The sequence below is a fragment of the Artibeus jamaicensis genome, unplaced genomic scaffold (genome assembly GCF_021234435.1).
Source record: "Artibeus jamaicensis isolate MK-2021 breed Jamaican fruit bat unplaced genomic scaffold, CSHL_Jam_final scaffold_847, whole genome shotgun sequence".
Lineage (NCBI taxonomy): Eukaryota > Metazoa > Chordata > Mammalia > Chiroptera > Phyllostomidae > Artibeus > Artibeus jamaicensis.
Window position 1 is genome coordinate 2993229 of NW_026522057.1, and position 24149 is coordinate 3017377.

Consider the following 24149-nt stretch of genomic DNA (forward strand, 5'->3'; position numbering starts at 1 on the left):
ATAGGGAGGAGGGCAAGAATAGTATGGGAAATATAGAATCTAAAGAACTTGAGACACGTGGTCATAAACTAAAGGGGGGAATGATGGGGGAGGGGGCGTGCAGGGGGAGGGGAATGAAGGGGGGAAATAGAACAACTGTAATGGCATAATTAATAAGATATATATTTTTAAAAAGATGAAAAAAAAAAAGAAGCATGGCCTGCATGGCCAGGCAAAACCGTGTTCAGGATCCTAGCTCTGCACGGCCTGCTTAGGGCTCCAAGCTCCCATTTCCGTATCTATAGAATAGGGATAATAGTGCCATAAGGATTTAGTATAAATATCTGGTCCATAATGACTACTCAGAAAAAACACAAACAAGCGCAGTCGTAAGTATTGTTGTGACATGGGGAGCACGGCCCCATTTTACACTGAGGAAGCTGAGGCGCTGGGAAGCTAAGTGACTTGACCAGGTTGCAGTGACCATGTGTCTGTCTGATGACACGTCGCCGGGTCCCCTGTGTGTGGTTGCTTCCCCAGAGGTTGCTCTTGCTGAGCAAAGGGCGGGGCTGTCCCTGTGCTGTCAGTGGGAGGTGCCTGCTGGGGCTGCAGCCTGGCATTAAAGATACTAGATGAGGGGGGTCCAGCCTGGGAAAGGTGGACCAGAGCAGGGCATGAGGGCTTATCAGGAGCAGAGACGGCGATTCAGATAACCCCACGTACCCTTTTGAGGAAAAATAGGGCAGGTGAGGGCTCCTGCCTTGTAATACATACAGCCTGGGGATTCTGGAGGAGAGAAGAGAGTGTGGTTAAAGATGGAAGGGTAGAGAGGCAGGTATGGGGCAGAAGGGCGCTTTAGGGGGCCCACCACTGGTGTCAGAAGGGACCAGTGTCTGCTTTTGGCTCAGTACAAGAAAGGCTGGGAGGGGAAGACCAGGGCTGGGGGTGCAGGGCTGGGGCAGGCTCCTGCTCCGAAGCAGCCTCTGCCTGCGGAGCTTAGGGGACTTGCACTTTCAGGCATCCATGTAAAGTGTGCTCTGGCAGGAGTGCGTGAGCGGAGGTGGCAGCTGCCCCAGCCCACCCACCAAGGACCCCTGAGGGCCAACACCTGCTCCCTGGGGCCAGGCTCCAGGCTCCTCTCTGACCCTCGGATTCTGTCTTCAGTTTTTATTCCTTTCCAGGCTAGTGGCACTGTTTCCTGCCTCTCTGGTCCTCTGCGTCTCCTCGTCTGCCCATCTGCGTATGTTGATTTTTTGTTGCTGTGGCTTTATTCTGCCCAGTCTGTGTCTCTGGTCTGTATTCTCGTACATCTTTGCTGCCCACAGATGGGGACCTGCCACCTCAGACCCCCAATATACCTGCTCTGTCTTCCTCTCCCAGGATCTCCAGAATCCCCAGGTTTTTCTGACTTTTGTCCCCCCAGCTCAGCAGACCCCTGGCCCTCCGAGGAGGGTACCCCTGGGTCCCCTCATATCCAGATCCAGGGCTCTCTTCTCTTCATGGGCAGCACTGAGGGTTCCAGGGGCTGCGGGACAAGGCAGGAGGAGGACATGGGGAAGGGCCAGCTCTGGCAGCACCCGCCTGGCCTCTGACACTCCCCTCATGCAGCTTGCAGGGAAGAAGGAGGCCATAGTGCAGAGGGCAGGGGGGAACATGAGGTCTCAGGGAGGGTCAGCATATGGCTGTGTCTGTGCACAGAGTGGGCACCAGCAGCCTGGCATCACCACCCCCTTGCACCTGCCTGGCCTGGTCAGTTGCCTGCCTCAGCTTCATTCACATTGTATTTTGGCCGTGATTTCTGCTTCTTCTTCTCCTACTCTTTCATTTCAGATTCTACCCTGGAGAAGGCAGGAAATGAGAGAGCAAGTGAGCAAGTAAGTGGTGGGGGAAGAAGGAGGACCTGTTTTCAGGCAGGTCAGTCCAACCACATTCTTGTCATGGATGCTCAGTGTCACCTGGTGGTTATGAGCACAGGCTCTGCAGTGGCTGTGGGCGTGTCCCTGGGCAGGTTGTGTCACCACTTTCCTTATCTGTAAAATGGGTACAGCAGTAATGCCCACCTCATGGTGGCTCTGCACAGGGTTCATGTTCAGTCTGTTCTGGTACAGCTGCCCCTGTCTCCTCTGACGGGTGCTCTGATTGGAAGGTGCGCACAATTATTGTTCAGTCTTTCAACTATTACCCCAGTTCTGTGGGTAAAATAAAATAATGCATGTGAAGCACATGTCATTGTTCTTGGCACAGAGTAAGCTGTTACAACAATATAATAAATTAGTAAAGTAATTATATTAGAGTTATACAAAATTATTATGAAATGGTTGAATTACCATATTATTGAAAATAATATTTTATGTTATTGCTTATCAGCTTGGATAGGAGTGGAAAGAAATGCTGGAGAGATTCACAATACTTGGTGCCAACTCTCTGAATCCTCCTCCCTCAATCAACTTGTGTCCTGATTTCTCCTGGGGCTTCATGACCTCCAGACACACATAATTTTCTCCAGATATTTGAGGAACAGGAAGGAAAAGTGTAGGGAGACAGACAATGTCTATACTCTTTTCTTTCTCCTTTCTCCTTCCTCCTGGTCTGTAGCTCATTCGGTAAGCATTTATTGGATCTTACTATGTGCCAGGCTCTGTATTAAGTAATGGGAAACAGTAAAATTATGTATGCTGAAGCCAAGCTGCTCAGTGGGGATGTGTTAGACCTGTAGAATTTGCAAGTTAATGTGGGCCTGCTGACTTGAGCTAAGACAGAGTCCAAGGAGCTGACCAGCTGGTAGCCTAGAGTCTGGGTCCCAGTCTCAACTCTGGGATGAACTCCCATGGTGACCTGGGATCTGTCTTCTTCCTACGTCTCCTCTCTGCATGTGCACCTTGGGTCACTATAATGCTTTCTGTGTCAGCCCTTGCAGCAGCCGAAGATTTCTCTAGAGTGTCTGACCTGCCCTGGAATCTGATGACCAAAACTGGGTCTGGCTTTAAAGAGCAAAGCCAGGGTATTGGTCTAACTCTCGTAGACTTTTCCCTTTAGGTAAGGGAGACATTGCAGGATTGAAGAAGTGGCCCCATCAAATTTTTGTTCTAGAAAGGGTGGTGCCCTGCAAACCGGTGCATAAATGGGCTGAGCAAAGATCCAGCTGGAGGACTGAGATGAAATCCAAGTGAGAAAGAGATACTAGTGTCTGAACTAGACAGTGACAATGGAATTGGAGGGGGATAGAAGGGGTGTGAGGGGCACTTTGGGGGTGGTGGCAATGGAACCTGGAGGCAGATAGGATGTAGGGGAATGAGAAAGGACATGAGGAGATTTTCCCAAGTTTCTGACTGGCATGACTGCCTTGATCTTAGAGATGCCATCAATTTCTGTCAACCCAATTCTTTGCCCTCATGATTTCCCTTTCCCTTTTGAGAATCAAAAGGCCAGAAAACATTTCATTAAATTGCGGATTCAGATTGGCAGAGTTTTGGTAAACTATGGTTTGGCTGCTCATGGGAAACCTTACTGCAGCTGCAGAATGAGTGAGATTCGATTTCTCCCACATATTCCCTGAGCCTCAGGTTCTCCATCTGTGAGATGGACACAATGTTCCCCACCCTATATTTCTCATAAAGTCCTTATAAGACTCAAAGGGAGAATGAATGTCAAGGTATGTTGTAGGGTACAGGCCAAAAGTCGATTTCCATGTTTTTGGCCCAAATGGAGACACAGAGGCCAGGCTCATCATGGTGGGTAGTGAGGTCGCCCTTTGTTTTCCCTCACATGGGGTCTCTCTGGTTCCTAGCCCTGAGAGACAGGCAATTTTTTCCCCCAGTGAAGAGTATTTTACTCACAGGAGTATTGGTGGAAGAATCATGGGGACCCAGGGCTTCGGGGAGCCCAAGTTTTTCACCAGAGGCCTTGACTGCAGAACAGTATCCTTGGGCACATGTTGCTGCTTTATAGAGAGTTTGTTCAACCTGCCTTCAGCTTTTGCATGTGGTTCAGTCAGGTTAAATATCCATTAACAACAGACTCTTAAAGAGCAAGCCCATTCATTGGCTGCATGTAAAAAAATGAAAAGTTAGAAGTGGCAGCATGTTTTCTGACTCTTGGCCCCCAGGTAGAAGATTCTCACATCTTTGAAATTATTCTTCTCAAGAAGAATGTGGCTTGCAAAGTAGGTGATTGTATTTCTGTTCTATGGGTGAAGAAACTGAAGTCTAAAAAGTGTGCTAATAGCACAAGGTGACATAGCAGGTGAAACCAGAGCCAGGACTCCAGCAGAACCCACTGTCTCCAAACCCCATGCCCTTCCATGCTTCCTTTCCCTTTGAGACCACCTGGCCCAAACACCACTGTGCTTCATGCAGAAATAAAGGCCAGCCTAGGGAGACAATGCAACCTACAAAGACCCTTGGTGAAAACTAGGAATTTAATAAAAACAGTTATCTGCCAGCTAACTGAAAACTGTGGGGTAATCTCTAAGAAGGTCCTAGAAAAATACTTGGCATAGAGGAGGTTCAAAGTATGTTTAGTCCTTTGGCCAAAGTCAAGAAAGTATCTGATGTATTAAATGCAAACACGTGTTTGCCCTGGACAAATGGCTCACTTGCTTAGAGCATCATCCCATGCACCAAAAGGTCATGGGTTCAGTTTCCAGTCAGGGCACAGACCTAGGATGCATGTTTGATCCTCAGTTCAGGGCATGTATGGGAGGCAACCGGTTGATGTTTTTCACATCAATGTTTCTCTCTCTCTCTCTCAAATCAATCAATATATCCTCGTGTGAGGATTAAAAAATGATAAATAAATATAGGCACGGGTTCTTGTGAAGACTCATTCATGCTGTTCCAAAGGAGAACAAGCAGACTGCAGAACAAATAGGTTGGGTCAGGAAAATTGGTGCCAGGTGGAGAAGTAATGCTGACAGGATCAAAATCACTCTCATTCCCTAAGTACCGATGATGTACATGACATCTCTCCAGTAAGGCTGTCCTCTCCGTATTTTTCAGGAAGCAAAATGGCTTGGGGAGCTTTAATTGAGAAAGAGCCAAGGATCAGTAGGAAGTTAAAAGAGTAAATGAAATGCTGTGAGGAGCAACAGAATGTGGGCATCTGGGAGAATGAAAACTGTGAGCATCATATAGGATGTGGTATTTCCCAGGATCTTAACTGGCATACTTTGGGCCGGAATCTCAGTCCTGTGGATGGAGAACTACCCAGAAATGCAATTAACATTTATTAGGCATCTACCACATGTTAGACCTTCTGTGCGATGCTTTTCATGCCCAAACATTACCCAATCTTTGCAGCAAACTTGTAACAAAGTGACAATTATTCTCATTTTGTACTTGAGAAAGTAGGCTCCAAGGGTTAGACGGCCAGGTAAAGGGCTCGTTCAGGGTCATTTACTCAGTCAATTATAGAGCCAAGATTCAGAACTCAGCATTCCTTCTAACATACCATGACCTGTGATGGGGTGGGTGGGTGGTCAGAGAGCTGTCCTGAGCTGGGGCACACTGAGAATAAAATTAGAGTGGAAACATAAATTGATGTCTTCAACAGGAAGAAGGAGCTTCTCTCACTAAAATTTGCTAAAGTTCATAGAGTATGTACACCAATATTTATCTGTAAACACTTGGTGATCTGACTCAGGAGAAGAGGATGCCAAGGAAAAGTAGAGATCAGCTAGCCCAGTGCTTTTATTTCACAGCTGAGGAAACTGAGGCTGAGATGGGGGATTACTAGTGGGTCAGAGGCAGAGCCTGGACCACATGTGAAAGCTCCTTCCTCCTCATAAAGTTCCTGGAAGTGGTGGCAGTACACAAGAGCAGGTGCAATGGGCTGTTGTGTTGGGGGGGAGCATGGCGTTTCATGATAACTGAACACTGACCACCACCACAACCCCATTAGTAACCCTCACTCTGTTGCATAGTTTAGCTAGTCCTCTGTCAGAATTGGTGTCTTTCCTTTTCATTTAGAAGTGGAACGCAATGCAAGAGCCTAACCAGTCCTATGTGACTGAATTCATCCTTCTGGGCTTCTCCTTCGGTCCCAGGACCATGCCTCTGATCTTCTCAACCTTCCTGATGATCTACCTGTTGATTATTCTGGGCAACAGCATGATCACTATCCTCATCTGCCTGGATTCTCACCTCCACACACCCATGTACTTCTTTATTGGCATTCTCTCTCTGTTGGATCTGGGCTACACCACTACAACTGTGCCCCAGATGTTGGCACATATGGCCAGCCAGACGAAGACCATCTCTTTTGCCAGCTGTGTGGCCCAAATGTACATTTTCTTGGTGCTAGGCATCACTGAGTCTTGGCTTTTTGCCATCATGTCTATAGACAGGTACGTGGCCATTTGCCACCCACTTAGGTACAAGGTCATCATGAGCCCACTGTTGTGTGGGGTAATGGTCATTTTCTGTGGACTCTGGGGTGTCATCTCTGCTCTTGTCTACACTGTGTTTGCCATGCGTCTGCCCTACTGTGGCCCCAACAAGATCAACCACTTCTTCTGTGAAGTTCCAGCAATCTTAAAACTGGCTTGTGCAGACACCTCAGTCAATGATCGAGTAGACTTCATTCTCGGCTTTAGTGTCATCCTGGTTCCACTTTTCCTTATCCTTGTCGTTTACGTAAACATATTTGTTGCCATCTTGAGAATCCGTTCAGCCCAGGGGCGGCTGAAAGCCTTCTCCACCTGTGCCTCCCATATCACTGTGGTCACCATGTTCTGTGTGCCAGCCATGGTCATGTACATGAAGCCTGGCTCTGAGTCCTCACCAGAGGAAGACAAAAAGTTGGCCCTGTTCTACAATGTCATCTCTGCTTTCCTCAATCCCATTATCTATAGCCTCCGAAATAAAGATGTGAAGCAGGCATTCCTCAAGGTGACAGGCTGGGGCAGAGCCCCAGAATGAGGCCCTGAGAGGATAGCTGGGGGACAGAGAAACAAGACTCATAATGCACAGTCAATGCACCAACACTCATTCACATAACTCAGTAGCACAAGTACACATGCCCCCCTCTGCCCCAATCTCGACACTACACTGGCCCTTAGGAGACAGCCCATGATATAGCTGACAGATGAATACCATGAAATGTCTTCTAGGAACATCAGTCTTCCAGTTCCCTTTTGTTCTAGAATCTTTGTAGTTAATAAAGAAGGGAAATGTTTTGTTCAACTTAGTAGTTAACAGAAAAAGAGCCATTAAAGTCTTTTATTGAGACACCAGGAATGGTTTTTGGGGTATGCCCTGTGTCTGAATCTTGAGAAAGGTTCATTACCATCTTATAATGGTACCATTATAAGCGATCACCAATGGCAAATGTTCACTGATTCTTGCTGTAATGGCAGGCCTAATGCTAGGTCCTGTGGGTGCAGGCATGGGTAACCCACGTCCCAGTGTAGTGGGTGAGAGACAGGTACTAAGATAAGGATACCTAAGGTACTAAGCATGCTGCTGGAAGCAGTCTGAAGGATTGGTGGGGTGGTTGGCCTGGCTTTACAGATGAGTCCATATTTCTGCTGAGTGTTGGAACAATGAGTACAATTTTGATAACTGGAGAAAAGGGCAGAGAGCGGAGGTGGGGTGGGGGAGGATTTCAGACAGAGGAGATAGATGTTGAAAGCTAAGAGCCCTGGAGATACTGTAAAATGAGCGGGATGGCTGGGACACAGACCCAGGCAGGGGAGCGTGGATGTGACAGGTAGGGTCTGGCACACTGTGTTAAAGAGGGTAGGTTTCCTCCTCTAGACAATTATTTTCCAACAACTGTTACAAATTCCAGTTTTATGAAACATTCTGTGATGAAAACATTCCTTGTCCAGAAACACTGGTCTCTTCATGCTTCACAGTAAACAATAGTATATTAAAGACTCAGAGAAGTCCAAGGGTAATAAGAAAATAGATAAATGAACAATTAGAAACAAGAAAAATACCTATGCTAATTCTGTTTTACACAATATTTATCAAAACTTTTTGGAACACAGAACCCTTTATTCCTTGAACAGTAATTAATGAAAGAAAATAATATTTTTTAAAAAAAGTTATTTGAGAAGTGCTATGTCATGCATGAATGGATTTGAGGGGGGAAATAAAAATATGAAGTGACAAAGTATATCTCAAATATCACCCCTCTGAGTTAATTATTCTTAATATCTTTGTACACGGTTTATCCCTATGTATCATTTGACATATTGAGATCATGTATAAATACTGTCCTACAGCTTTTCATGTGACCTCTGTGTCTCTTACACACTTACATTTTCTACAATTTTATTTCACTGTGCTTCAGTTTGTATACTTCCTTTTGACCTGATTTCCAGTTTACTAAGTTTTCATTCAGTTGTGTTTAATCTGCTGTGAAACTCAGAAATAAATTCTCAATTTTAATTATTATATTTTTGGTTCTAAAATGTGAATCTTGTTCTTTTTAAGTTTCAAGTCTCCATCTTATTATCTATCACAGTTATTTTAAAGTCCATATCTGATAGCTCCAATATCCATATTTTTCTATAGGTCCATTTCTATTGCCTCTTAATTTTGAGTAAATTTTTATTTTTTTGTTTGTCTAGTAATTTTTTTAATTCCAGACACTGTGTATATAAAATTTGGAGAGATAATTTGATGCCCTGGATAAGTGTGGATTCCTTCAAGTGGATTTACTTTTGCCAGAAGGCAGACAGTTTAAGCAGTAGATGTAATCACCTCTTGAGTCTCAACTCCAAACATCATCACATTGGAAATTTAGGTTCCAACATATGAAGAGGGGGAGCAGGAAATAAACATGCAATCCACAGCAGATTGATTCTTAGGAAAAGAATAGTTTCATGGTCTCAGTGCCTATGACCAAATTTCTTCCACAAAGCAAGTAGAACATTAAAAAGTCATTGATTCATTCTACATTTTAAAAGATCATTGTGAAGCACACAGAGATTAGAAGGAACCAGTTAACAGACCAAGTTTATGGTCCAAACAAGAGATGACAGTTTCAGTAGGATTAGAGAAGAAAATACAGACTTCAGAGAGTAGAGAGGGAAAGAGATTTCCAGGATCGAGCTCCTAGAAACCTTCACATCAGGTTTTCCTTGTTGAGAAAATTTAACAAATTCTGAATATCTAGATAAGGCTTCTTTAAGGACACTTGCAAGCAACCCGTGCTGTGTTCTAGGAGTCTCGGGCATGCACCACTGCACCCCATGCACAGGGAGCCTCACTGCGGCATGCTGGTAGCTGGGACCCTGGTCCCAGAACTCGGTGGCCATCCCTCCCAGATTTTCCAAATCCCTTTCAGTTACAGTTATGATGGCTATAACAATATTAGCTAACATTCATGGAGCCGCTATTATATTCCAGACTGTGCTAAAAGCTTTGTATAATTAACTCAAACTCACTTATTTCTCACAATAGCCTATGAAAGAGATTGAATTATTAGTCTTATTGGGAAACTGAAATTCAGAACAATGAAGGACTTATTTAAGATAACATGGAAGGTATGTGGAAATTATTTGTAGAAATTCTTTATTATTTTTTAATTAATTATTTATTTATTTATCTTTAGAAGGGAAGGGAAGGAGAGAAGGAGAGGAATATCAATGTATGGTTGCTTCTGGTGCATCCCCTGCTGGGAACTGGCCCCTGCTGGGAACTGGCCTGCAACCCAGGCATGTGCCCCGACGGGGAATTGAACCGTGATCTTTTGGTTCACAGGCCCATGCTCAATCCACTGAGCTACACCAGCCAGAGCTTCTTTATTATTCTTTATTTAAATAATAAAATTTATTATTTATGTCTTTTGTTATATTTCCATATTTTTGAACATTTTATAGTCAGACTTGTCTTTTCATTGAGTTTTTGATGAGTAAAATTTAAAAATTCTAATGGAATCCAATTTATTACCCTTTCATTTTGTGGAAAAGTATGTTATGGATTAAATTTCTGTAATACACATAGGATTAGTCAGATTATTTATTCTCATGTCTATTTTGGTGTATTGTATTTTTCAAGGAATTTGTCCATCTTATTTGTTGAATTTATTGCCATAAATTTGGTCATAATCTACCTTCACTATTCTTTTAAAACCTGTGACACTTGTATGATATCTCCTATTTCTTCCTGATGCTGATAATTTGTGTTTTCTCTCATTTTTATTCATCAACCAGCTAGAGATTTGCCAATTTTACCAAACCTTTCAAAGATTAGCTTTGATTTCATCAATTTTTCTTTTACTTATTGTTTGTCCTTTCCATCTAATTGATTTTTTAGTTTATTTAGGTGAAAATACTTTAAAATGACCTTTCTTCTCTCCAAATTAAGTACTTAAAACTATAAATTTCCTCCTAAGCACTGCCTTAGTTACGTTCAAAGAGTTTATATGTTATCAGTTAAAATATTTTTATTTTCTTTATGATTTCCTCTTTAATATATGTGTTATTTAGAAATGTGTTGTTTAACTTCTGATACTTGGTGGTTTTCCAGATATCTTCTTTTGTTGATTCTGAATTTAATTATACTGTATTCAAGTGGCATGCTCTAAGATTTCAGTCTTTTGAAGTTTTATGGCTTGGTATACAGCCTATATTGGTAAACATTCCATATGCACTTGAAATGATGCTGTTATTGTCTATAATGATTAATAAATACCAAGAAGATTTAGCAAGATTTACTAAGAAGGTTGATCATTGGTAATGATTAGATCAAGAAGATTGACATTGTTGTTCAGATCTTTCTTTTAATCATCTTTGTCTAATTATCATATCAAATATTATGAGAAGAGTGTTATAGTTGCCACTGTGACTGAAATACTCCAGTTTTCACTTTAATTCTGTTGGTTTTTGCTTCATGTACTAGGCACATGTACAATTATATACTTCAGATGTGTGTGTTTCACTGCATGGAAATTTCATCTCACTAATACTTAAAATAATATGGATAGGACTCAGGGCCAAAAGCAGTGGCACAGAAAAGAAAGTCTATGAAAAATATTATTTGGGAGATGACTGAAATAAAAATAAAATTGTCTAAAGACTGCTTCAATTTGATACTTGAGATTTCACCCCAGCCTATTACAAGAATTAATAGCAAGACCTAAGAATGATTGGGTGTGTGGGCAGAGATATAACATCAAATGCCTTCAATTGGTGGGAGAGCTTTCTGATGTAGTATGATTTACTTTTTTAAAAATATAAATTAAATTTTCATTACAAAATACAAAGTGTTAGTTTCTCATTGTCAGTGGTTCAAGAAAACAATGCCATGAGCCCTGGGTAAGGCTAGGAATGAAAAACTAGGCTCAGTGCCCTGGCTGGTGTGGCTCAGTGGATTGAGCACTGGCCTGCAAACCAAGGGGTCACCTGTTCAATTTCCAGTCAGGGCACATGCCTGGGTTGTGGGCCAGGTCCCCTCTTGGGGGTGCGCAAGAAGCAACCTATGCTTCTCTCACACTCATGTTTGATGTGCGCACTGACCAGCAGTGCCCGCGGGTCTTGGATGAGACATGAGACAAATTTACATGGACTACCAAGTCCTGTGGAAGAAAAGGGCCAGCACAGCTACTCTCTCAAGGGGGGAGAGCCTCCAAATGGCCTGGCCACCCTCTCAAGGAGAGAGAGGGTTGGAGCAGCCTGGCAACTGTCTCTCAAGGAGAGAGAGAGAGCGCCCTGACCGATGCTTAGACAGGCTTTTATTGTTTTTTTTGCACAGGAGTTCAGGTACAACTTATTAATCACTGTCAGGCAGTAAACAGTAGATAGTATACAAAGAACCATTAGGGCTTCGCCTAAGACAGGGTCTGTCAGATAAAAGGCTGCAGAACTTTGGGAACATAAACTCACTTTCTGCTCAGGCCTTTGTCATTTAACTAAAAGCATTCTAAGCAAAGCAAGTCTCACAAGATTGTTAAGAATTCTTTATCTTGCCAGATTACCTGGGCCCTGTGCTAGATGGTGAAAGGTTGCACCATCTTCCCCGTCACAGGTCTTCAGGCTTAAGTGGATTAGAGCCAGGAAACGCTTCTCCCAGAGAACATGGGGACTTGGGCTTCATCAAAGCTGGGGGGTGAAGGTCCACCACTCCCTCTTTGTCACAGCCCCCTGAGTCCTTCCATTATGGCCTCCCAAGTGACCATGTCTGGCCTAGATTTCCCCTCCTCTGAGGGGTCTCACCTGTCTCTGATGATCCGACCATATTTTTGGGGCAGGGAGATGAAGCAGGGGCAGCATTTGCTACCAGAGACAAGCTTTGTCTCTTTGTGGCTTGCATTCCACAGGTTGCTCACTCAGCCTTAGGCATGGGAGATGGTTTACAATTCCTGAAACCCGGCAGAGCAGTTTCCAACATGTTTCTCTCCCTCTCCTTCTCCTTCCCTTCTCCTGTCTCTAAGAGTAAATAAACAAACTCTTTTAAGAAGGAAAGGAAGGGAAGGGAAGGGAAGGGAAGGGAAGGGAAGGGAAGGGAAGGGAAGGGAAGGGAAGGGAAGGGAAGGGAGGGGAGGGGAGGGGAGAGGAGAGGAGAGGAGAGGAGAAGAGAAGAGAAGAGAAGAGAAGAGAAGAGAAGAGAAGAGAAGAGAAGAGAAGAGAAGAGAAGAGAAGAGAAGAGAAGAGAAGAGAAGGGAAGAGAAGAGAAGAGAAGAGCTAGGTTCAGGAGCACACTGACAGGAATGGTGGGTGTAAAGGCCACGGCCACTGTACTCTCTAGGTCACTCACCTGAACTCAAATTTGCTCTGCTACATTTAAGTCTTCAAGCATCAGTGACTGCTCGAGGTCAGAGATCTTGCACATCTAGATATAAATAAAAATTATTCACTAAAGAGCAACTGAAGCTTTGGAAACAGAGTGGGGATTTCTAGATTGATGCCCAACATCAAAGAAAAGGAATATGTGTAATGGGGGTGAGGAGATATAGATGGAAGAAAATTCTAAAGTCCTATGCCATTAAGCAAAGTTTATTTCAATTTCATTAGAATATTGGGATTTAGTATAGTAAATATTAGTTCTTTATAATGTTAAAACCAATGAACGTACATTTGTATTCATCTGCTTGACTGATATTTCAACTTACTATCTCAGAGGCTCAAACTTAACATGTGCAAAAGGAAACTTATTACCATTCACTTCAAATCTTTTTCCTTCATAAGTGTCCCATTTCATTAAATGGTACTACCATTCATCCAACAGACCAAAGCAACTAATGCTCCACATCCAATTAGTTACCACAAAGCCCCATTAATTATCTCCAATCTGTCCCCTTCTTCCCATCCCCATTATACCTAACCAATACCTAGTGATCTCTTACTTGGATTTTTAAAGACTCCAACTGGCTTTCTTCCTTCCAGTCTTATGAGCCAAATTGACTACCAATCTTTCAAAAACACTAAAATGACCATCCAATGGTATACTGTTAAATATTTCACAATCAGCTTTTGAGAAAATGAAAGGTTCTGATTTATCATATTTTGCCAATGTCTTTGGTGTTAATACTCCCAACATGATTGGTTTCAAGTTCTGATGTGATATCACTGAACACAGAGATGGAAAGAGATAAGCACAATTGGCTCTCATAAGTCAGCTCCAAAATGCCAATAAACCATGAATAATAAGTTTCAATAAATCTTTGATGCCCTCAGGATATACTATAAACCCTTCAGGGTGGCCTACAAGACCCTCAATGATCTGGTCCTGATAATTTCTCCTGCTTCATCTCCCATCCTTTGCTGACCCCACTCCTATCCAGTACTTTGCTCAAATACTTACTTTGTGTTCTAGTCAGTAAGGGCAAAGATGGGAATAGGTTCATTCTCCTGGATCCCAGAAAGGAGAGCTCAAAGTGGGTAAGGCTGGCATAGAAATGGGAAGAGGCCAAAGGCAGGTTTGCCAGCAGCTCAGCCTTCAGCAGGATACACCATTCACTGCAGAGGTGAGACATTCCGTGACGGGATCAGGATATCTGACTCGGTCTTAGTTTTGCCTGTGTGACTTTTAACAGTTATTTCAAGCCACTAGGGCTCAGTTTATCCACCTCTAAAATGTGAATTTGGGAATCAATACCTAAGAGCTTTCTAATTCTGACATTTTTTTCCCATGAAGGACCTAAGTAAAGTTCAAATAAGACCAGCAAAGAGCTAAAACTTGGGTCCTGGTTTTGACCTCCTTTCTGCACTCACTTAGGATCTCCAAAAGGGAGCCTCGAGTTATAGGACCAATTTTCACCACCCAATGTAGTTCTAGTTCCCCAAAGTCTTACATTTTGCTTGGGAGCACATTCAACCCTTCTGTCTATCCTGATTGTTCCCTAATTGCTGAGCATTTTCCTGAGTAATGGGATCCCTCAGGACTGGAAATCTCCTGAGGTTACACTGGGCTCTATTTGGCTGAACATGTATGGACTCCTTCACCCCTGATACCCATGGGCCTCATTAATACACCATACAGGTATCCCCCAAGGAGCTGCTGAGATGTGGAGGCTTCCAGGGAGTAGCTGAAATAGGACCCTCCTATACACAAATATATGGATGCCGGATCTGCCCAAGGCAGTGTGGGGCACATTTGTGGAGAAGGGGTATGTGCTGGATCTTGGATCAGGGCACAAAAAGAAAAATGGGCATGAAACACAAGACCAGGAGCCTGGGAGGACAGCTCCCATCAGGTTGCTGTCAGACACAGCTTTGGCAATGTCACCTGTGGATGGTGCAGAAGGAGCAGAGCCCAGTGAAGAGAAGTCCTTGGAAAAGGCCAGATCTGAGTTGTGTCCTTTCACACTGTGCAACATCAGGCGAGTTAGTCTCTCATGTCTCAAGTTCCTTTTTTCTAAAAATTTAGAATTTTTTCAAAAGATTTGTGAGGATCAATAATATAACTACTCTTCTTTGAGCACCAACTATTGTGCAGGCAGTGTTCAGCAGCTTTACATTTCAATTGATCATTAGGACAATTCATTGAGGTAAGTACTGTTATTACTACTGGTTTATAGAAGAAGACGTGGAAGCACAAAGTTTAGGTAACTCCCAAGGGCACTTTTCTAATTAGTAATGGAGTCAGGACTAGAACCCAGGTCTGATTCTAGTGCCCATGTTCTTAACCATTATCTTGAATGTAAAGTAACTGGTCCATAGTAACACACTCCCAAAATGGATTTTATTTCTGTCTCAGGAAACACAGAGGAAGATAATACAAGGACAGTTCATGTGTTTCTGACTTCATTTCTCCTGCTTTTACTTAAACTTTGTTCATTCCAGTTAAATTTTTTTTCTAAGGAGAGGATTTTGGTTGTATTGGGAGCAGATAAACTGGAGAGAAGTCCTCAAGGAAGAAGACTTCTTAAAATGATAGCTATTTTGAAAGAGAAAGTAACGTGGAAGCCATTGGACTGGGAATCCATTCTTGCAATACACTCACTATTTTTTTTCTTACTAGGTCATTAGATTATTATAAAAGAATATAACTCAGGGAGAGATGCACAGGACAGGGTGTACAGAAAGGGTGCAGAGCTTCCATGCTCTCTCAAGTGCCACTCTCCCTGGACCTTCACAGTTTTACCAACCTGGAAGTTTTCCAAACCATGTCCTTTCAATATTATTATGGAGGTATCCTTACACGGGCATGCCTGGTTAAATCATCGGCTGCTGGAAACAGACCTTCTTTTTTTCCACTGAGGTCCAAGGTTTGCATCATACTCACTCTTCACCCTTATACTACTGGCATAACTTCATAGAGTCATTAATCCAGTATTTATTAACCCATACTTCATACCCTGTACTAAGAAACAGAGCTAGAAATGTAAGACATTTCTTCATCTTTAAGGAATCCCACAAACTAGTGTGTGTACCAGTACAGATATGGGGAGTAATAGAGACACATGCAATGTGTTATCTGAGCCCAAAGGCAGAAGTATGGTGGGAATCACAGAAGACTTCCATGATTAGTACTTTAGCAAGAGGAGAACACAGAGAAAGGCATTTCAACTGGGGAATAATCTAATAATAGTAATAATAATAACAACTGATGTTTATTGCTATAATGTTACATATACCTAAAATATCATTTAACCTTTACAAAACCTTCAAGGTGTATGTTATTCCCTCAGTTTTGCAGATGATGAAATGAAGATAAAATGAGGTTAATGACTTTCTGCGCATTGTGCTACTGGTAAGTGGCAGAGCTGGACTCACACTTGATTTTCCTTGATCCCAGAGCCTCTCCTGCCTACTTGGTACATACTACCTCATGGAGAACTGCCTAGTAAAAGGCCCTGGACTACTTGGAAAAAGGTGAATTAGGTGTCTTGAGCTGGAGTCAGCAAACCTTTTCTGTAAAGGTCCAGATAGTCAATGTTTTAGGTTTCGTGGAACACACAGTGTGTCACAAGTTCTCACAACTTCTCAACTCTTGCTGTAGGGCAAAAGCAGCCCCAAACCGAAATGAATGATTTTTTTTCAACCATCATAAAATGCAAAAACCATTCCTAACTAGCAAGTCATGTAAAAGCATGAGGGTTAAGCAAAAGTAAGGAAATAAACCTAGAATGGCCAAGTAGGTAAGTATCAGATTACAAAGGGCATTGAGCACTGTGCTAAGGTGTTTAAGCATTAGCTCACAGACGATAGGAATTTTCAAAGGCCTTTTAAGCAGGGAAACACCATGGTCAGCTCTGCCTTTTGAACAATCACTCTAGCAGTGTCTAGGGTGGATTGAATGGAAGAGAGACTCAAGAAAGATCAGGAAAGAAGCTTTTGTTCTTCAGTGACACTCTTCAGGGATGTTGTGCTTTAAGTACAGTTGCTACTTAACATTTTAAATAGTAAGTCTGTAATTACCCTGATATGAGTCTTAGAACATTGCCTCTAGGAGGCAAGAATAAAGAATTTTAAACTGGAAAGCATAAGAAAGATTTAAAGCATGGCTTGTATCAGTGCTCCCCCTTCAACTTTCAGCCTGCCATTTTTCTAGGGCTCTCCCTTCTCCTTCCTGGCTGGGGCCTATATGGGACCTGCTCAGGAGGCAAGAGAGTAACCTCTCCTGGGTGCCAAACACAGCCCCCAAGGGAGCTCCATATTTGCAAAAATAAGACAGTAGGAACTTTAAATTATCTTAAAATTTCACGTTATAGTTGACTGATACAGTGGGAATACTGAAAGTCAATTCCCACTTTCAGTCTTTCTTGATTCTCATTACCACATGACTTTGCTTTGACTCTAGACTCTGTTATAAGGTTGGGCATATGGTGTGAAGTCATGCTTAAAGTTACAGATTCTCTGAGTCTTGGTGTTATTGAGCTTTAGAACCTTACATGTTCGTGGTAAAAGACTTTTACAAGTTGTCCATTCTAACTTCTTAACCAAAGTGGTAACAATATTCCTTAATGATAGGGCCTTGTAGCTTCGGCTTCAACGCTTCTAAAAATGGAGAGCCATTATTTTATGCTCCCCCTAACAACATCCCCTATTTTCATTATCGAAAATAGTATTGATCACTACAATAATTTTTTTTTTGCAAATCGAGCTTAAAATTTGCCCCACCAATTATTTTTACTTTTTCTTTTACAAACACACCATACACATTTTCACCATTTTTGGCATGACAACTGTTGAAATATTTGTTGAGATCTCTCAGGTTCTTAATAAGTCTTCAAGCTATACATTTTAAATCTCTTCCACTGTTCCTTAAATAACATGGTTTCACAGGTCTTTTACTGATAATGTTTTTTCTCATATAGACAAACTCTAGTTTGTCATTTTCCAACTTAAATTACAGGTCCAAGAATTAAAAACAGTGCTCTGGACAGCACTTGGCTCTTTGCTTGACTTTGATAAATATCTGTTTTCTCAGTGAGAGATGCAGTTAATAGTAGGTATTGATTTTCTGGCACCATTGCAGGATGATTATACAGGGTCTGGCACAAATAAAACCCATTTTTATTACAAAATATTTTATTACAAAATTATAAGCATGCAATTCTGTAACATGACAATGTCACATTCAACCATGCCATATGACATTTTAGGTGAAAGGTTCAAACTAAAACTGTAAATTTTTACACCCATATTATTACCCTACCAACCACACTCATGCAGGTGTTACTTCTGATGGACCCTATAGTTAATGTATTGTACATGGTCTGGATCACTCTCAGCGAGGAAATTTGTTGAGAGCTTTGTAAATCCAGGGGAGAGCTCCAGAATTAGGCAGCACAATAATTAACTTCATAGGAGGCAAATTTCAGCACCAAGGACAGTTCCGCCTTAATGACATTCAATGGCTTACTCCTAGAGGCCCAGCTCGGATTCTGTTCACTCATTTGTCCAACATTTATAATGCCTACTACATGCCAGTCACTGTTCTAGAATCTAGTAATATGCAATGAACAAAAAAAGGTGAAAATCCCTGCATTCTTAGAGAGATAATTGGAAAAATTATATGGTACATTAGAAGATGCTAGCTATCTTGCAGAAAGATAAAGCAGGCAATAGGGATATGTAGTAAGAAGACATTTTGGTTTTAAACAAGATGGTCAGGAAAGACTCAACTCTTCTCTGAAAAATTATATTTGAGCAGATACTTGAAGAAGGTAAGGGTATGAACCACCAAGGTATCTGGGGAAAGAGACTTTCTAGAAGTGTGAACAGTAAGTGAAAATCTCTGGGGCAGACATGCCTTGAACACAGAGCAGCAGAAGGCTGTATAGCTGGAGTGAGCGGTGAGAGGTGAGAGGTAGAATATAGAGCCAGGGAGGTGAGGAAGACCTTCCAGCCCTCATCAGGACTTTGGCTTTTCTTCTGAGCAGTGGAAGAACCACTACCATGTTTTCATAAGAGGATTTGCATACTGTTTAAATTGTAATAGAATAATTCTAATTAGTGTACTAAGAATAGACTATGGAGGAAGGGAATGGAAGCCATGAAACTAGTTAGGGATATTGTTGTAATATTCCTGGTAAGAGAAGATAGTAGTTTAAACAAGACTAGTAATGGTGTAGATGAGAAGGAATATTTTTGGGAATATACCTTTTAGAGGAAGCCAGCAATATTTGCATGTGGGATGTGGGAGAGAGATAAAAAACTTTGAGAGTTTTCTTTTCAACCTTAGCCACATCAAAAGATGGACCTGCCATTAACTGAGTTGAGGGAAACTGTGAGAGGAGCAGGTATGAAGGATTGGAAATTTGCTTTTAGAAATCATTAATTTTAATGTTCTTATTAGATATTTAAATAGGTGTCAGGTAGGAAATTAGATGGATTAAGAAATCAGGATGGGACTTCCGCCAAGATGGAGGCATAGGTGGATGTGCCGTGCCTTCTCACACAACCAAGTTTAGAGACAACTAAATATTAGCAACAGAAAACATAGCCAGAACATGGAAAATTGAACTTTTCAGAAGTCCGTTAACAACAAATTCTTCAGCCTGACCGGTAAGGGGCGAAACCAGCGGCTAGTGAAGCGGGGTTGCACAGGAGGACTCGGTCAGACGGACTCAGGCACGGAATCCAGACGGGCGGAATCCAGGCACAGGGTTGGACCTAGTGAGTGACCAAGCGAGCGACCAGGCGAGCGACCGCGGGGGAGACAGCGGGGGAGCGGTGCTGTGTGTTGACTGTGGTCGCGCATTTGTGCGCGGGCGGACAGGCCAGGGAGTGGGTGGTTGGACCGGGGCCGGGCGGGTCCCCGCAGCAAGCGGCAGTGGAGGGCGCCGCCATTTCCCTGCTCTGATCCCACCTCCACATACAGCGTCATAACCCAGCAACTCTGAGTGGCCCAGCCCAGGTGAACCACCTAAGGTGCAGATCCTCACCCAGCTGTGTGGAAACAGCAGAGGGGGTCACCATTTCCCCGCTCTGACCACGCCCCCACATACAGCGTCACAACCCAGCGACCTGGGACTCCAAGCCACCGCTTCTCACACTTAAAGGGCGCGAACAGACCAAAAATGTCGCAAGAAGAGCTCAAAGCCCCAGAGCCCATAGATCTAAGCGATGAAGAAATAGCAAAACTCTCAGATGCACAGTTTAAAACACTGGTCATCAGGATCCTCACAGAACTGATTGATTATAGCCACAAATTAGACAAATATATGAAGGCAAAACTAATTGAAATGAATGGAATTGCACAGGACACCAACAGCAATGAAAAGGAAACTGGGACTCAAATCAATGGAGTGGACCAGAAGAAAGCAAATAATGGCTAAACAGAAAAGAGTCAAGAAGCAAGAATTCAAAGAAATGAGGAGAGTCTTAGGAACCTCCAGGACATTTTTAAACGCTCCAACATCCGAATTATAGGGGTACCAGAAGGAGGAAAGGCACAACCACCAGTGGAAAACTTATTTGAACAAATAATAAAGGAGAATTTCCCCAATCTGGCAAAGGAAATAGACTTCCAGGAAATCCAGGAAGCTCAGAGAGTCCCAAAGAAGTTGGACCCAAGAAGGAACACACCAAGGCACATCATCATCATATTAGCCAAGATTCAAATGAAGGAGAGAATCCTAGAAGCAGCAAGAGCTAAGGGGACAGTCACCTACAAAGGAGTTCCCATCAGACTGTCAGCTGATTTCTCAAAAGAGACCTTACAGGCAAGAAGGGGCTGGAAAGAGGTATTCCAAGTCATGAAATCCAAAGACCTACAACCAAGATTGCTCTATCCAGCAAAGCTTTCATTTAGAATGGAAGGACAGATAAAGTGCTTCTCAGATAAGATAAAATTCAAGGAGCTCATCATCACCAAGCCCTTATTATATGAAATGTTAAAGGGACTTAACCTAAGAAAAAGAAGATTAAAAAGATGAACAGTGAAAGGACAGCAAACTCACAGTTATTATGAACCACACCTAAAACAAAAGCAAACTAAGAGGACAGCTAGATCAGGAGCAGAACCATAGAAATGAAGATCACATGGAGGGTTAGCAACAGGGTAGTGGGAGGAGGAGAAGGGGTGAGAAGGTACAGAAAATAAGTAGCATAGACAGTAGATAGAAAATAGAAGGGGGGCAAGAATAGTATGGGAAATATAGAATCTAAAGGACTTGAGACACAGGTCATAAACTAAAGGGAGGGTAATGGTGGGGATGGGGGGTTAGGGTGGAGGGGAATGAAAGGGGGAATAGAACAACTGTAACAGCATAATCAATAAAATAAATAAAGAAAAGAAAAAAAAAAGAAATCAGGATGGAGCTCTGGCTGGTGTGGCTCAGTAGATTGAGTGTCAGCCTATGAGCTGAGAGGTCACCAGTTTGATTCCCAGTCAGGGCACATGCCTGGATTGCAGGCTGGCTCCGCAGTTGGGGGCGGGCCAGAGGCAACTGAATGACATCTCTTTCACACATCTATGGGTTTTTCCCCTCTCTTTCTCCCTCCCTTCCCTCTCTCTAAAAGTAAACAAATAAAAAAATTTTTAAATCTAGGATGGGGATATATTTCAGATCTGTCAATATGCACTAGTATGTATATCCTAAATTTTACCCAAATTCAGATTCTACTAACTGCCATAGTATTACATATTGCTTATAACATGAGTAATGATGAAATAATATCATTTTCTCATTGATTTGAGCCTGAGCCCTGTTCATGGCTTTATGTGGTGTTATTTTAATGCAAATAGATAGCTATCTGTCTTTTCATTATCAGTACAGTATCTCAGATATTAAGATTCTGATCCAAGATCTTGAGATTCTTTATGAAAAGAACCTGACAATTTTCAATGCTGCACAATATGCATTTTCTTCACTCTGAAAGTGTTAATACCCAAGTTAGTTTTCTCTCACAATGTCACCTAAAGAGACCTATTTTGTGTTTGGTGACTTGTTAAACTCTCCATGAAATCTGATGGTGTGAGAGACACATTTCAGCTTCATGTGGTGGTAAGAGCATGGGACTTGGGGTTTGAGTCTTTATCACCTACCCTCTGTCTGTCTTCAGATAGCTAATTTTATGAAGTGAAAATAGGGATACTGGCCTCAAAGTCTGTGATGATGATCTGATGAGATCACATTTATTAATACATTTTGTAGGGTGTTATTTTACAAATAACCATTTCCTTCTTTTGGGTCTGTAAAGGTGCATATTCAGCTGTTAGCATTCTTTTGCAATAATTTAGGGAGCAGCAACAGAATTAAGATGAGAGGATTGGTCAGTTACAGTTCTGTTGTTCAGGTCTGCCAAGGTAGTTTCAAGGGCTGGGTCCAGATCAAAGTGAAGATTCATTTCCACCCATCACTCAACTCTCTCCTACGAGCAGTGTGGCTGTAAAGGAGTCCTTACTAGTTTTTAAGAAAAGCTTCCAGACACACCGGCACCAAATTTCCAGGTAATACACTTCATTTTCTTAAGAAATGCCAGTGACACAATAGTTTGCTCTTGGTATCCATTCTTGAGCCTCCAGTCATCTTTACATGTCACTTTATTTTTTATAATTATAACCACTGAAGGTAGGGGTAAAAGTGGGTGAGAGGATAAAAATTCTAAAAGGAAGATTTCTTTTCTCCAAAAAGTTTATTCAAAAATCCCATTTCTTCCTGAAAATTTATGGTGTGTGGGTTTTTCAAGGTGCAGCATCAGAGAGAAATAAGACAAAGAGAAGAAGCTAGGGTTTTTTCACATTAACACTAAACTTTGTAATACTTATTAATCTTTATATTTGAAAGAATAAGTTCAGGAGCTACACAGAGAGAGCTCTAGAAGTTTTTGGTTTACTATAAAACATTTTTTATTCCCCTAGCCTCCTTACTGTGGTTTATGGGTGTGTGTGTGTGTGTGTGTGTGTGTGTGTGTGTGTGTGTGTGTGTATTTTTCAAAACAAGCTTTCTACTGTGTACAATTCCTTTCACAGGGTCCTTGGAATTATATAAGGGCTAGTTAGTTAGAAAAACCAACAAATACTTATAGAGTCCCTAAGTGCCTGGAGCAATGTTAGGCCAATTTGGATAGAATGTTCCCTGAGCTTTGAGTTAGACATCTTTGTTTGATTATTTAGCTCTGAGATGCCATCATTCCCTGTTCCTGTGGATTTCACATGGTGTTTTTGCATTGAGAATTCAAAGAACTCAGGAATTTTTCCTCTTCTTTCTTCAGAAGGAAGGCCATGCATAGCAAGACTGGAGAAATTGCAGCTCAGTTGAGTAATTGAGTTTATTCTCCTGGGCTTCTCCAGAAATCCCAGGACCAACTTGATCCTTTTCTTCCTTTTCCTACTTATTTACAGTCCTGGCAATGGGCATATTATTACTCTGATCAGAGTAGATGCACACACATCTGCCCACTCATGTACTTTTTCCTTAGCCCATGTACTTCTCAGCTATGCTCACCACCACAGTGCCCCAGATGTTGGTCCATCTAGTGAGAAAGAATAAAACCACCTCCTATGTTGGATATTAGTCCAGATTACATTTTTATGAACTTGGACATCACAAAGACCTGGATTTTTGCAGCTATGGCCTTTGACAGATACATTGCCATATGCTATCCACTCCAGTATGGGGCCAAGATGAGCCACCTTCTGTGTGTTTTTCTGGCAGCCAGATCTGCCCTTTGTGGTCTCACCTGTGCCCTTGTCTACACAGTCTTTGCCATAAATCTGCCCCACTGTGGTCCCAATGAGATCAACCACTTCTTCTGTGCAAGTCCTGCAGTCTTAAAGTTGGCCTGTGCAGATACTTTCTTTCATGACCACATCTATCCCTTAGTGGACTTTATCTTGAGCTTCATCTTGTTTCTGGTCCCATTGTTCCTCATCCTGGTCTCACATGTTTGCACTTTCATGGCTATTCTAAAGATTCACTCCAGGGATGAATCAACACCTTCTCCGCCTGTTTTTCACACGTCACCATGGTCACCATGTTCTGTATTCTCTGCATGATTATGTACATGAGACCTGGCTCTGAAGCCTCCTCAGAGGACGACAAGAAGGTAGCTGCCTTTCTCAACCTTATTTCATCTAAAGTCTCCAGAATAAGGGTGTAAAGAAAGTTTTCCTCAAGTTAGTCAGAATGAGTGCGTACACTCAATAAAGCAGGGGTGAGGCCTATCTGCAGTGCCTCTGGTCTCTGTCCACATCACCCACACTGTCACTGAAGTCATTGGGCTGAATAAGGAGCCCAGGGAGAAATCTAGGAAAAACAACTCATGCATTAATTTGACTACTGGGAACATTTGGAAAGGACTGAAAGAGAACTGTGTTCAAGGGTGA

The 24149-nt window shown here is 42.3% G+C and overlaps 1 protein-coding gene and 1 pseudogene across 1 annotated transcript; both read left to right on the plus strand.

Annotated features, from left to right (window-relative positions):
• The first annotated feature begins 5957 nt into the window (after window positions 1–5957).
• LOC119052208 (olfactory receptor 2A12) lies at window positions 5958–6896 on the plus strand. Its single transcript, XM_037149266.2, has one exon. It carries the CDS (start codon window positions 5958–5960, stop codon window positions 6894–6896), a length of 939 nt encoding a protein of 312 aa, XP_037005161.2.
• Window positions 6897–21780: 14884 nt separating this feature from the next.
• On the plus strand, window positions 21781–23923 carry LOC119052160 (olfactory receptor 1030-like; annotated as a pseudogene).
• The last annotated feature ends 226 nt before the right edge of the window (window positions 23924–24149 follow it).

Bases quoted from the DNA above. Each gene is read 5' to 3' on its own strand.
- LOC119052208 (XM_037149266.2), top strand. From the start codon at position 5,958: ATGCAAGAGCCTAACCAGTCCTATGTGACTGAATTCATCCTTCTGGGC.